The sequence below is a fragment of the Bison bison genome, unplaced genomic scaffold (genome assembly GCF_000754665.1).
Source record: "Bison bison bison isolate TAMUID 2011002044 unplaced genomic scaffold, Bison_UMD1.0 scf7180017864492, whole genome shotgun sequence".
Classification (NCBI taxonomy): domain Eukaryota; kingdom Metazoa; phylum Chordata; class Mammalia; order Artiodactyla; family Bovidae; genus Bison; species Bison bison.
Window position 1 is genome coordinate 2,791,387 of NW_011495051.1, and position 11,489 is coordinate 2,802,875.

General features: G+C 55.3%; 1 protein-coding gene across 1 annotated transcript in view; it reads left to right on the plus strand.

The window, feature by feature from the left end:
* The first annotated feature begins 257 nt into the window (after positions 1-257).
* TJP3 (tight junction protein 3) overlaps positions 258-11,489 on the plus strand; it is a 19,867-nt gene continuing 8,635 nt past the window's right edge. The window contains exons 1-11 of the mRNA XM_010828123.1: positions 258-446; positions 5,225-5,281; positions 5,397-5,506; positions 6,180-6,282; positions 6,528-6,876; positions 8,192-8,295; positions 9,373-9,532; positions 9,807-9,915; positions 10,435-10,493; positions 10,916-10,982; positions 11,202-11,358. Of these exons, the coding sequence (XP_010826425.1) occupies positions 429-446; positions 5,225-5,281; positions 5,397-5,506; positions 6,180-6,282; positions 6,528-6,876; positions 8,192-8,295; positions 9,373-9,532; positions 9,807-9,915; positions 10,435-10,493; positions 10,916-10,982; positions 11,202-11,358 (1,293 nt within the window). The 5' untranslated portion in view covers positions 258-428. The remainder of the gene's footprint in view (positions 447-5,224; positions 5,282-5,396; positions 5,507-6,179; positions 6,283-6,527; positions 6,877-8,191; positions 8,296-9,372; positions 9,533-9,806; positions 9,916-10,434; positions 10,494-10,915; positions 10,983-11,201; positions 11,359-11,489) is intronic.

Consider the following 11,489-nt stretch of genomic DNA (forward strand, 5'->3'; position numbering starts at 1 on the left):
GATGGAAAACCTTCCAAAACGCAGGCTCCGTTCCAAACGCGGCTTTAATCCCTGCCTGGTCTTCCTTGCAGCCTCTCCGGGCAGGTCTCCAACCCGGCCGCCGGCTAGTGCGCAGCTGGGCGGAAAACACGGCCTGGAATTCCCACCACAGGGCCTGGATCCTGTATTAGGAGGGGTGGCAGGGTGTGAGCGAAGGCGGCCTTGGCGGCGTCCCGGAGGCGTGTCGGGACAGAGGCGGGGCCGGGAGGGGACTCAGAGGAGGAAGAGGTGCAGGTGCAGCCCTGGCGGCGGAGCGGGCGGGAGGAGGGCAAGTGCTGGACACCTGCTTCGCCGCGACCCTCCCCAGCCGCCAGGGTGGGGTCCAGTTTTGACTGTTTCTAGGCCCCCCGCCCTGGCCCAGAGGCGCTGGACAGCCCCCAGGGTGGACTATGGCGGTGAGATTCCAGGCGAGTAGCCCGCGGAGGGCTGGAGGGGGAAGGGGACCGAGGTGGGGTCGGGGCTGGGACCGGGACCCGGGACCCCAGATTACCCCCTTCTTAGGTAACAGATGGGGAAATTGAGGCCCAGGAGAATGTGGAGGCTAGCAAGGGGAGAGTGTCTGCGCCCACTGGCCTCCAGCGTGCCTCCGGGGGCTCCCTCTGCCCCGGGTCTGCTTCCCAGGGGATCTTTCCGACCCAGGGATGGAACCCGCGTCTCTTCTGTCTCTTGTATAGGCAGTCGGGATGTTTACCACCAGCGCCACCTGGGAAGTCCCTTAGCAGGCCGACCGGTGTTCAAATTCCGATTTTTCTGTGTAACTTTGAGCCAGCCAGTGAGTCCACGCCTTTGAGAACCTCGTCTATAAAGTGGGTGATGGTCACTTTATAGAAGGGCGTGGGGAGGATCCTAGGAGGGGGGGAAAATGCTCCTCGTACATAGTAGGTGTGCAGTTTCCCAGGGGGATGGGCCGAGTTGAGCTTGAGCACTAAGGGTGGGACGTAGGCAGGGACTATGTGGGCTGGAACGGCTTTGGCGAAGGCAGTGAGGCTGTGGAAGAGGGGATCACCATTTATTGAGTGTCTACTGTATACAGAGTTGTTAACTTGGGGGATCTGGCTTGAGAGTCCAGTTTTGCTGCATCGGGCAGGCCGATCGGGGCTGGGGCAGGGAATCCCCGTGGCCCTGTGGCGAGTGGGGTGTGCTTCGTTCTCCAGTGTTGGAGCTTGAACCGACTTTGTCACACCCACCCTTCTGCGTCTCAGGTCGGGCCCCAGAGGGGTAAACAGGTGAACAGGCTCGGGAGATCTGTGGCTGGCCCCAGGCCAGACCACCCGAGGCTCTAGGGCCGGGAAGTTCCTTCTCCTTCCAGGCAGCAAGCAGCAGCTCCCAGAATCCCGTCCTCAACTCGAGTATTTGTGGTCCCCTCCCCTCCCCCACTCCGACCCCCGCTGTGGTTCCCAGAGGTGGGGGCGGGGAGGGGGAGAGTGATCAGCAGCCTGGCAACCACGTGCCTGGGCCGGTGTGACTCGGTAAGCCCAGTCCCCTCCGGAGGCCTCTAGTCTCCGGTGTTTTTGTCCCGCGCGTGGCAAGGGGCGGGGATGTAGGCGCGGGCTCCGCCCCCTCGGAGCTCACCTGGAGGGGGGCGGGGCTGAGGAGGCTAGGAACTCTGGACGTACCTGCAGGTGGTGGTGGTTGTTCAGGCGCTAAGTCGTGTCTTACTCTTTGCGACCCTGTGGACTGCAGCACATCAGGCTCCTCTGTCCTCCACTATCTCCCAGAGAACCTGGTGGAGTTCCTGGGAAAATCAGCCTTTTATTCTACCATTAGTGCATTCCGCAAACTCCCCACACACGCTGTCCTGTGGGGACAATGATGGGGTCCCAGGACCCCCAACCCTGACTACCAGGAATCCCCAGACTCAGGGGTTTAAGGGAGACAGGTGGACTGGGACCTCCCAGGCCTCAATAATCAGAGGCAAGAAATGTATGTGTCTTGGGGGGGTGTTGAGGACTTATTTCCTGAAGGAAGAGACACTGCCCCTGGGGCTGTGAAGGATGAATAGGAGTTTGCCAGGGAGTACAGCATGTGTAAAAGCCTGGAAGGGAGGTTGATTGGTGGACCAATCAGCAAAGTACCCAGAGAGACAGCCCCGCCTAGCCTTCACACCCAAGAAGAAAGATCAGAAATCACAAATTGATGATTAAACAGGGTAATTGAAGATGGTTTTGGAAGCCATGAGTAAAACCTAATCAATAGAGCAGAGGAGTGGTAGCATGCCAGCCAGAGAAGATTGGCTAGTCTGGGAGGTCTTCCTGGGGAGGTGGCATTTGAGCTGAGACCCAAGTGTCAGGGGACAGCTGTATGCATATTGGGAGGGTGTCCAGGCACAGGAGTCAGCCGGGGAAAGGTTGGGGGTGAACTAAGCTGAGGTGGGCTGCGGGGTTCGGTGTGACCCTATGGGTGTCAGAAAGCCTGCCAGTATCCGTGGAGGCGAACCTGCACGAGCCAGAACAAGCCATGGCCACCTGCGCCTGCCCCCTGAGGGCTGTGATTCCCTGGGGGCTGATTCTTAAAATAGAGCCAGGAACTCAAAATGCAAGGGGATCATTTAATGACACCAAACATAAAATCAGAGCAAGTGAAAAGATTTAGTTCCGAAAAATGTTTAGAAGGGGAAAAAAAAAAAAAAGAACAGAAGGGTGCTGGGACCAGGTGGTTGAGAGCAAAGGCGTGGGACAGACTGCCAGGGTTCACGTAGTGCTGTGTGACCTCTAGTACTTTACTGAACCTCTCTGGGCCTCCTTTTCCTCCCCTGTGAAGCAGGAAGGCAGGAATAGAAGCAGTGCCGCTTCCTGAGGTCACTCAGGAGTAAAGGAATGGGTACTGCATAGTGCTTGCTGGCAGCTCATGAAATAGTGCTGCTTATTAATGTTACACAGAGGAGAAAGATCATTATTATTACTTCTCACTACAACCACTGCCGTCCCTCCAGAGGCTCCTACTGCTATTTGTGGGAGACTCCAGGCCCCCTTCTCACACCTCAGCACTGAAAGATGGGGCAGCGGGGGTGAGGGAGGTACCCATTGTACAGATGGGGAAGATGAGGCTGGAGAAGTACCACCACAGCCAGTCAAGTGCACACTGAAGGATTTGAATCTTGGTGGTGCAAAGCAGACCCAGCTCCCAGGAGGGCTCATGAGGCCCCGCCCTTGGCTTTGTTTCCCTCTTCTCCTAGGGCCTCCTACCTCCCTGGAGCCTGGAATGCTGCTCTCCCAGGAACCTCTAAGAAAAGGCAGGGAAACACCACACACTGCACAGGGAATCCCCCGACACCTGCTATGCTGTGTGGGGAGGGGGCATCATTTCTACAAGGCCCCCCAGGGGCAGCAGCACATCCAGATAGAAGTAAGGGATAGGTGTGGGCCACATACCCCCTTCTGTTGGCTGCGTGACTTCTATTCCCAAAGCCTCTGATCTCCTCTGTACCCTGGACTTGAAAATAACAGAAGCCACGCCTCTCCACCCCTACGCTCCAATTGCTCTGTTGTCTTGGCAAGTGACTTTCCCTCTCTGGACCCAGCTTTCCTCATCTGTGATTGTTGTTCAGTCGCTCAGTCGTGTCTGATTCTTTGCAGCCCCATGGACTGCAAGTACGCCAGGCTTCCCTGTCCTTCACCATCTCCCAGAACTTGCTCAAACTCATGTCCATTGAATTGGTGATGTCATCCCACCATCTCATCCTCTGTCGTCCCCTTCTCCTCCTGCCTTCGATCTTCCCCAGCATCAGGGTCTTTTCCAATGAGTCAGCCCTTCGCATCAGGTGGCCAAAGTATTGGAGCTTCAACTTCAGCATCAATCCTTCCAATGAATATTCAGGGTTGATTTCCTTTAGGATTGACTGGTTTGATCTCCTTGCAGTCCAAGGGATTCTCAAGAGTCTTCTCCAAACAGTTCAAAAGCATCAATTCTTCGGCATTCAGCCTTCTTTATGATCCAACTCTCACATCCATACATGACTACTGGAAAAAAATCATATAACAGATGAATAATAGACTATCTGTTAACAGAACACCTGTTAGTGAGCAGATTAAATGAGATCTTACTGCAAAGAGCCTGGCGCAAAGGAAGCACTTCATTTAATCATTCCATAGATAGAATCCGAGGCAGATAAAAATCTCTGCCCTCCGAAGCAGACATTCTAGAGGGAGAAGTACAGTGACCAGATTTTTAAAATTCAGAGAATGTCAAGGGATCACAGGTTCTGTGAACTGGGAATCAGGATGAGGTGGATAAACTGGTCTGTTGTGGGGTGGGGAGGGGCCGGTTGCAGACTGGGTGGCTGGGAGAAGGAAGTGAGGGAGGAAGCCAGGTAGAGATCTGGTGGACGAGAGTTTCAGGCAGAGGAGAAAGTGTGTGCAAAGGTCCTGGGGCAGGACCGGGCCTGGCGTGTTGGAGGAATGGCGAGGAGGCCTGCGGGTCTGGAGCAGAGTGAGTCCCTTGTGCCTGTGGGCTTTGCTCGATGCCCACTAGGCATCGAGTCAGATCTCCCAGAGGGAAAGCAACAAGGACTTGCCCCTTCTCTATTTCCATTACAGTTCAGCACCATTAACATCTGGGAAAGGATCATTTTTCTTTTTTTTTTCTGTATTTCTTGTTGCTCTGGGTCTTTGTTGCTATGCGCGGGTTTTCTCTAGTTGCGGCAATCAGGGGCTGTTCATTGTGCTGCACGGGCTTCCCACTGAGGTGTCTTCTCTTGTTGCAGAGCACAGGCTCTAGATGCGTGGGCTCAGTAGTTGTAGTGCACGAGCTTAGTTGCTCCCCATGGCATATGGAATCTTCCTGGACCAGGGATCAAACCCATGTCCCCTGCATTGGCAGGCGAATTCTTATCCACTGTACCACCAGGGAAGCCCATGGATGATTCCTTATGGTGGGGTCTGTCCTGTGCACTGAAGGAATTTGAGAAGCATCCCTAGCCCCCACCCACTCGATGCCAGGAGCACACCCAGTTGTGACAACCACAGATGATCCCAGATACCACACAGTGTCCCCTGGAGGAGGCAGAACAGTTCTGGGTTGAGAACCACTGACTTAAGTCCACTTTGCAGATGAAAAAACTGAGGTCTCAGGAGACATTGCAACCATCCCACAGGCTTGGGCCAGGAGAGTGTCAGAACTAGGCTCCCCACCCAGGTATGGAGACCCCTGAATCCTCACAGCCACCTTCCCTGCCACCCCCCTCCAGGTGCTGGACATGGAGGAGCTGACCATCTGGGAACAGTACACTGCCACGATCAGCAAGGTGGGGCCTCCCTCTCCCTGCATGGGCGCCCACAAAAACAGTGGGCCGGTCCCCGTAGGATGGCCTTTGTCCCAGTGAAAAGCAGAATCGCGTTCTGTTTCTCATCCCCTCTCAGGACCCCCGCCGAGGCTTTGGCATCGCAATCTCTGGTGGCCGAGACCGGTCCGGTGGATCTGTGGTTGTGTCCGATGTGGTGCCTGGAGGGCCGGCTGAGGGCTGGCTACAGTGAGTGTCAAGGCAGCTGGGTTACAGGGGGGCAGGTGTGTCAAGAAGAGGGACCTATATGGTCCAGAGTCTGGAGGCTAAAATGTGCCTGGCACCTCCCAGCCCTGACAACACAGGACTGGAAGCTGGCAGCATGACTGACTGTGTTCTCGGGGTTATGGTAGCCCTGGAACGCTCCTGGAACAAATATCCTAGAAACCTCTTTTTGGCTGGAGGGAGAGTGACCCAGTATCCTGAGGTCTTGGGGGCAGGAGGCTCCTGGGAGTTATTTTGGGAAAAATGGTTCTTGGGCCCGAGTGGTTGACAGGTGATGTGATACTCAGAATCGGGGGCCAGCTTCAGAGAGAAATAGAGTGTGAAACAGAGAGAGAAGGGAAGAAAAGCATGAAGAGGGGGGCCTAGAGAAAAAAGTAAGGCGGTATGGAGATGCCAGCCGCAATTGCCGTTTCTGTTCTACAATTGCATTTCATTATTATGTGGGTTCTTTGATCAGCCCCACTTTACAGATGAGGAAACTGAGGCCCAGAAGGATGTCTTTGTGAGCCTGGGGACACTGATGGTTTGGAACCAGGCCTTGTAGAGCTGGGGGTACCTGCCAGGGGCCCTCAGGGAAGGCCTGGGGAGAGGGGCTCCCAGCAAGGCCTCCTCCCTGAGACCTGGCCTTCTCCCTCAGGACAGGGGACCAGATTGTCATGGTGAATGGGGTCTCCATGGAGAGTGTTACCTCCACCTTCGCCATTCAGATACTCAAGACCTGCACAAAGATGGCCAACATTGTGAGTGGGAGGGGCAGCTCCTGCCAGCAGCACCTCTGTCCTGGCTGAGTCCCCCACCCCATCCCCAATCCCCGATCATGCTGCCCATGGGCAAATGAATAAGCTTCCCCCAAGCCAATGGAATTGTGTCCCCATTTCATAGCTTGGATGTTGAGGCTCAGAGGAACCAGAGTCCCCCAGGGCTGCCCAGGGGATGGGCCAGAGCCTTGAACTGGCCCCCCACCCATCTTTGCCTCCCTGAACAGACGGTGAAGCGTCCCCGGAAAGTCCAGGTGCCTGCCACCAAGGTCACTTCTGCCCCGGGACACCAGGACTCAGATGAGGAAGACAGGCTGCGGCGTTTGGAGGAGGCTGACCACGGCCGGGGCTACGAGGGGGACACGTCTAGCGGCTCTGGCCGCTCCTGGGGCGAGCGCTCCCGTCGGCCAAGAGCAGGTCGCCGGAGCCGGGCCAGCAGCCGCGGGCGCAGGAGCCCAGGTGGCGGCTCCGAGGCCAACGGGCTGGCCCTGGTGTCCGGCTTCAAGCGGCTGCCACGGCAGGACGTGCAAATGCGGCCCGTGAAGTCCGTGCTGGTGCGGAAGAGAGAGAGTGATGGTGAGCCTTAGGGCTATGTTGTCGGCAGGGGGTCTTGGAATCCCTGGGAAAGGGCCTCGTTGCTGCCCTGACATTTGGTCGCGCATGGTGTGTGCTCAGCAGAATAACAGCCCCCAAAGATGTCCACGCCCTATCCCAGGACCTGTGGACGTGTCATCTCACGGGGCAGAGGGGACTCTGCAGGTGCAATTAAGCTAGGCCCCTGAGATGGGGACGACCCTACATTCCCTGGGGCCCCAGTGTCTTCACAGGGTCCTTATAAGAGGGAGGGGGAGAATCAGAGGCAGAGAGAGACGGGAGATGCTGAGCTGCTGGCTGTGAGGGTGGAGGGAGGGGCCGCAAGCCAGGTGGTGCCTCGAAGCTGGGAAAGGCAGGAGCCAATGCTCCCTGGGAGCCTCTGGAGGGATCAGCCCTGCCCACACCTGAATTAAGTCCCATGAGGCCCATTTCAAACTGTGAGATAAATCTGTGTGTATTATACGCACTAAATTTGTGGCATGTTCTTAGAGAAACAGGAAGCTCACACATCATGACATCAGTAGATTGTCAAGGTGTTCATAGGTAGAGAACAGTAGACCTTTACCTCTACAGAGGTAGAGAGACATGACCTCTCACTCCCTCTTGATTCAAGGACAGAATCATGATCTCGGAATTATGGTTACGATGTGACAAATGGCACTGGGACCTCTACCCCACATAATAATTTTAATACTCCTGAAAATGTTCGTTGTGATCTCATTGAATATTGGGGATTGTGACCCCGAAGCCCTTTTGGTGTTGTCATCAGGGTGTCTGGAAGGGACAGCCCGGGCTCTGCCCTTTCTCAGGTGCCTACTGCCAACCACCATGCAATGACATCAGAATCCCTGCCGCAGGGCATTTGCACAGACCATTTCCCACCTGAAACAACCTTCCCAAGACCCTTGCAGGGTTTGCTCCCTTGCTTCATCTGAGACCTGGCTCAGACATCACCCCTGTAGAGAGGCTGTCCCCTGACCACCTCGTCCCAAATGGCTTCCCCCCTTCCCACCAAGGCCACTTCCCCACCTCCCTGATTTCTCCATCTTCCCAGCTCTTGGCACCACCTGGTGCTCGTGTGTTGCATCTCCAGCTATGGGGCACCAGGTCTGCTGTCACCTGCTGACAGATACCTGAGGTGGAGAATGCCCGCTGGAAATGCTGAAGCTTGCCCCGTCCCCTTAGGACAGCAGCCGGGAAGGCAGGGTGGTAGAGAGCAGGTGAAAAGGCTGGGATCTGAGAGCCCCTGGCAGCCTAGACCCCAGGCCCTGCCTCAGTTTTCCGCCTCCTCCCACAGATTTTGGGGTCAAACTGGGCAGTCAGATCTTCATCAAGCACATCACAGATTCGGGCCTGGCTGCCCAGAACAGTGGGCTTCAGGAAGGAGACCTCATCCTCCAGGTAAGCCCAGGCTTCCCATTAGAGGCAGGGAGACCAGGGCCAGAGAGTAACAGTGCTACCAAGACACCCAGTAAGGTCAGCAGAGCTGAACCACTTGCCGGCTGCATTGTTACCTATTTTCCAAAGGTTGGAGATGGCTATGCAGGATTTTCCGCCCTTTCCCCTATCTGCTGCTAATCCATTGCCAAATGTTGGTTTCTAGTACTCCCTTTGGGTTGTCTGTTTCTAGTATCCTCAGAATCACATGGCCAGCTGGCTACAGCACTGATTCGTGGACCTGCCTTAGGTGCCTGGATACTAGTGATCCAGAAACCAGGCTGCAAGGGGCAGCTCTGCCTTAAGAGTTCATTTCCTTCTAGACTCCTCCCCTGAAAATCTGTTTCTAGTGATTCCTGATGTTTGATTTCCAAATCATTTCTGGTTGATTGTTTCTAAACTCTTCTCAGAGTTGTCTGTTTCTAGTGACCCTGAGTGTCTGTTTCTAGTGGCTTAGGGCTGACGCTTAGAGCTTGGAGGTGGGGGGTGGCTAGAAACTCACAATCGCAAGGGTTACTGAAAACGGACATTCCCAAGAGGAAATGTTAGAAATGGATTCCTGGTGAGTTGAGATGACATTAAACCCTCCCTAGGAATTGTGCATTTCCAGTCTACTTCCGGATGTCTGTTTCTAGCACCTCCTAGAGATCATCTGTTTCTAGTATTTAAGTATTTACTCCCTCACCCCCAATTAGGGTTGTCTCTATTATTACTCCTGTAATATCTGTAATATCTAATATCTGTTCCCCGTGTCTCCTGAGAAATTTCCGTCTCTGGGGAGATGAGAGAGTCAGTCCATTTTTAATTTTTCCCTAGCATCCCCCACCCCTCTTAGAAAACTGTTTCTAGAATTCTTCCAGAGGTCAGTTCTCGGCATAGTATCCTCTCACAGAAGGAATGCTATCGTTTTCTCTTGAGAATGTCTGTTTTTAGTAACCCCTGAGAGTTGTGTGTTTGTAGTCCCCCCACCAAAATATCTGTTTCTAGTGTCCCCTATCTCTCGTGAACTTGCTTCCTCTTTCCTCTCCTGATTCCTTTTAGATCAACGGGGTGTCCAGTGAGAATCTGTCGCTGAGTGACACACGCCAACTGATTGAGAAATCGGAAGGGAAATTGACTCTGCTGGTGCTCAGGGACCGAGGCCAGTTCCTGGTGAATATCCCTCCGGCCGTCAGTGACAGCGACAGCTCCCTCCTGGAGGGTGAGGGGCCCTGGGCAGGGAGGTTCGAACGGAGGGCCAGGGAAGCAGGCTGTGTCTGGCAGGGCCAAGCAGGGGTTGGTAAGCCTGGCCCTGAGAGGCTCAGAGAGGGACAGAAACTTGCCCAAGGCCACACAGCAAATCAGAGCTGGAGGTTCCCAGCTGAGCCTGACTCTGGTCTGGGCCCCTTTGCTTAGAGAGGCCTGATGTGCCCCTCCGTGAAATGGGTCCAGCCTGGAAGGCCATGCCCATGGCTGAGACATGTTTTCCCCCACAGACATCTCAGACCTCGGCTCAGAACTGTCCCAGGCACCACCATCTCACATCCCACCGCCACCTCAGCATGGGCAGCAGAGTCCAGACACCAGCCGAACCAACTCCCCCGTGTATGTAACCCCATTGGCTAGGATGGCCAAATGAGAGGGGAACACGGGCATGTCTTTTCCCACATTGGGTAACCTTGAGGGTGCAGCCATGGTGGCCTGCCTGGAAGAGGTCTCTCCTGTCCATAGGAGGTTCCAAGACGTGGTCTAGGGCTATGGGCTTTTGGGGGTAGATAATCCCCTTCTAAGCTCCCTCCTATGGCTGTTGGTGGGAGGACTCAGACCCTCAGCAGGGGGGTCTCTCTAGAGGAGGGGACCACACAGGAGTAACAACCAGGGGTAGAGGTCACCTCAGTCCATCTTAGAGGCCAGAGGACAGCCCATGCCAAGGTTCCAACTCTTACTTCATTATTGGCTCTTTAGGTCATTGACATGTCATAAGGAGCAGAGGGCCTGAGATCACACAGCTGCAGAGGGGCAGGACTAGAATTAAAACCCAAGTGCTGATAAATTCAAATTCTTCTAAAATTTGCTGCTCAACATCCACCCCCCAAACCCCACCCCAAATCTGTTCCCCACCAGGGAGAGCCACCGGCTTCCGCGGGAAAGTTCAGTGGATTCTAGGACCGCGTCAGAACCAGGTGAGCAGGGACTTCTTTGGTGGTCCAGTGGTTGAGACTCTGTGCTTCCAATGCAGGGGACTTGGGTTCAATCCCTGGTTGGAGAACCAAGATCCCACATGGCATAGCAGGGGAAAAAAAAGACATTTCAACAATGCTGACTTCTCATTTGGCATCAACAAATATATTTTTTTAAAACCAAACAGGTGAGCACCTCTGTGGTCAGTCTGAGCACCTCTCCTCTGGTTTTTCTGATATCAGCCAATGAGGCTGTGCCATGCAGAGTGTGGAAGGCTGGCATGGGCCTCAGAGGTCAGGGACAATTGCCCCGGAAGGAGCGGGGGTTGGGCAGCCACATTCCAAGGGGCAGGGATGCCCTACAGCAAAAGTTTGGCGGCTGGACCGGTCAGTGCACTTGGGGAAAACTGGCTGTTCCCTTTCAGACTCCCCGAGGCCAAGAAACTATGACATCTACAGGGTGCCCAGCGGTCAGAGTGTGGAGGACCACGGGTATGTGCCCCAAAAGAAAACTGAGGACCTGCACACGCCGGGGTGCTTCCCCGGTCCCCACCACCTGCCTTCCCGGGACACCCACGTGGGGCTGTTTGGGAGGTTCAGCTCCGAAGCTGGGAAGCTCACAGTCCACCTGACTCGGCCTCCCGCATGACTCCGCCTCTGCCTGCCCTGACTCCGCCTCCCACCTGACTCCGCCTCCGCCTCCCTGCGCAGGTACAGCCCAGACTCGCGTGTGGTCCGCTTCTTCAAGGGCACGAACATTGGGCTGCGGCTGGCCGGAGGCAATGACGTGGGCATCTTTGTATCCGGGGTTCAGGCGGGCAGCCCAGCTGACGGCCAGGGCATCCTGGAGGGAGATGAGATTCTACAGGTGAGCGGGAGTTTTAGCTGGGGTGGCTGGCGGTGGGCGTTCTGGGTGGTCCCCGAGTCTGTTGCTGCCTGTGAGCCCTCCTCTTGGGCCTCCTTGGGGACTGGCAAGACCCTCAGAGACATTCAAATTTA